This window comes from Arachis duranensis, unplaced genomic scaffold (assembly GCF_000817695.3).
Source record: "Arachis duranensis cultivar V14167 unplaced genomic scaffold, aradu.V14167.gnm2.J7QH unplaced_Scaffold_232527, whole genome shotgun sequence".
NCBI lineage: Eukaryota > Viridiplantae > Streptophyta > Magnoliopsida > Fabales > Fabaceae > Arachis > Arachis duranensis.
In genome coordinates, this window is record NW_026264853.1 from 121,763 (window position 1) to 124,548 (window position 2,786).

The following is a 2,786-nucleotide window of genomic DNA, read 5'->3' on the forward strand; positions in this document are numbered from 1 at the left end:
TCTAGTCCCACATCTTCTGGAGGGAAGATTGAAACTTTGGAATCCTTGATTAGAGCTGATTTGAGTAAAATGAACAGATTTAGGATCATGGATGAGGAGGGACGAATGCCAACCAACACAAGGCTGAAAGCCTCAAATCTGCTGATGCAACTGATCTCGTGTGGATCAATATCGGTGAAAAACCACAGTCTTGGCCTTATTCCTTCCTATAAGGCCAAGTTTTCCAATGGAAAATTCCCTTCCCCATTGTTCTCGACTTCTGTCGTGTTGGGGGAATTCGATTGCCTAGCTGAGAATCCAAAGGTTATGGGTCTCAGATTGGAAGACAAAGAGTTCTTTAGTGGGAGCATAGTTGATTCTAAATTATCAAATGAACAAGGAGATGGACCTAATGTTCTGAAACGCTCTTCTTCCTACAATGCTGAGAGGTAGGTTCTACTTTCAATTCTTCTCTTGCAACTTTACAAATTAGCATTGGCAAGAATCATGGTTTGGCAAATCATTTTCAACACTGGATGGTGCATCACATGCCTTTTGGTTCGTTTCACAAGGACTGCATTAGTGATACTGTAAGAGAAACACTGAGCAAATGACATAAGGAGTATCTGGGGTCTAAGGAATTGGACTCATTTTTGGCATATAGTAATTATTTTCTTATTCAGTGGATATTTCACTACTATTATATAAAGTATAAACACAAAAAAGTTCACTGATCTTCTCATTATTACCAATTCAACATTCATGTAGATGCAATCGTGACCAAATTCTGCAGTACTACTGTATTTTACTTGTGCTTTTGTTCTTTAAATTTCAAATTTAAACATCATTTTAACATTGAGTAGTAAGAAAAAAAAGTCAATTCAATATCTTTTAGCCCTCCAATCACTTTATCAGTTCTGAATTTGTTCAGGGCATCAGATTCTAAAATGTTTGTGTGGCTAATTTTCTTTGTGTTTCTTTTGCCAGTTACCTTTTAAAAGTCAAAACAATATTCACTGAAGTGCAAATGCTTTTGCATGTTAGATCTTCATTTAGTTAATATTATATAGTATCAAGTCTCGTGGTCATGTAAATGGAGTCTTCAAAGATAGGGGCTTCATTGCTTTATAAAGTTATCACACTAAGGAATTAACATCTATATTAGTTCTTTCATTACCGGGCATCATCCATAAATTAAGGAAAAATCAAAAGAAAACAAAATAAAAAAGAAAAGCAAAATACCAGACAAATGGAGATTACGATTCTCTCTTGTGAGCTTCTTTTATTGTCTCCTATGAAATACTAGAATCCTACAAAATGGATTCAAGGCACAATAAAGTTCTGGCATTTATAATAAGGTCTAATAACTATACTTTTGAAACAAAGTTTGGGACGAAATCAGGATTAAATGATAAGGTAAAATTAAATTGAAAAGTAGTAACTCTAGGAATTCTTTTGTGGCTTGATATTTGGATTAATGTTTCTTTTTGTAATTGATTTTGATTGACATCTGATAGGAACATATAGGCTTAACAACCTGAGCAGTTTTTCATATGTATGAAACCTATGAACAAATGTGCAGGTCTAGTGAAGAGCTGAAATCACAAGACGTAGAGGAATCATCCTCAGGACATTCCAAATGCATTTTGCAGTCGGTTAAGGCTTCATTGACCAAGCAGCCACGAAGCGAATCCATGAGATACACAGTTTCTGATGGACCAAGAAAATCCATGGATAGAGTTGATGGCTCAGGCATATCCCCAGTACCATCCTATGGTAGCAGCAAAAGAATCACTGAACCTTCATCAGCAAAAAAGCAATCAAAGATGATAGAGTCTTTTGAGGAGGAGAAGGTGATCAAAATTGAAGAAAGTTAAGTGTTGACATTATCTTCGTTACTAATGATTCACACTATGTGCTTATAGTCTTCAATCATTGATTGACAAGTTTAATTTTAATCAACAGGCTTGCTTCAGGAGCTCGGGTTATAATCGAATCTAAACCATCTCGCCACACAGCATCTAGCTCTTAAAACCTTTTATTTCAGAGGTTAGGCCACTAGTAAATACAATATATATAGGTATAGGTATATAGGTACACATGAAATTTGTAAATCTGAAAAATGAAGACATGTTGTGACATATAATAGTGTAAGAACCCAGAGTCTGGTATTATATAGTATTGTTACATTGTATAAGACTCAGTGGTATAGTGTATGAATTTTTTCATTTTTTTCCCCTCTGTCCACACTTGCCACTGCTAGTCAAGCTACCACATCAGAAACATGCAACAATGAAAAAAAAAAAAAAACCACCAATGTTCCTAAGAGCATCCTAGTTATGATATTTGTGCTTACTGCATGGACCTTAGTGGCATGTTATTGGGTTTAATAGGTTTTTCATATAAGTTAATGCAATGAGCACAAAAATCATAACTAAGACATCCTCAAACTTGGGTGATTATTGCCTTTTGCTGCATGTTTCAAATGAGACACTGTAAGGAGTAAATGATTCGTGGGATTAACGTTGTCGTGTCAGGGCGAATGACGGCGTGCCTGGGTAACGGCAAGGAAGTTGGACCTTAAGCATTAAACATATGACTGAAACACTGCAAGGGGTTTGGATAATAGTGCAGGTTTAGTCCCTGTCTCAGTGGTCCTTAAACCTTCCTGTTCATAGGGACTGCTATCTGAAATGAATTGACTCCACAATGTTATTTACATTGTAAATATAGATATTGAGATCTATCTCTTTTGCAACCATGCAGTTGTTTCTTTCAAAAACAGTAGTAGGGTCGTATTCTATCTC

At 35.8% G+C, this 2,786-nt stretch overlaps 1 protein-coding gene across 1 annotated transcript in view; it reads left to right on the forward strand.

Moving 5' to 3' along the window:
• Window positions 1-2,780, forward strand: part of LOC107461879 (protein SOSEKI 3) — a 4,425-nt gene extending 1,645 nt beyond the window's left edge. Inside the window, 2 exon segments of the mRNA XM_016080439.3 lie at window positions 1-428; window positions 1,562-2,780. The exon segment at window positions 1-428 is cut by the window's left edge and continues 38 nt beyond it. Of these exon segments, the coding sequence (XP_015935925.1) occupies window positions 1-428; window positions 1,562-1,856 (723 nt within the window). The 3' untranslated portion in view covers window positions 1,857-2,780.
• The last annotated feature ends 6 nt before the right edge of the window (window positions 2,781-2,786 follow it).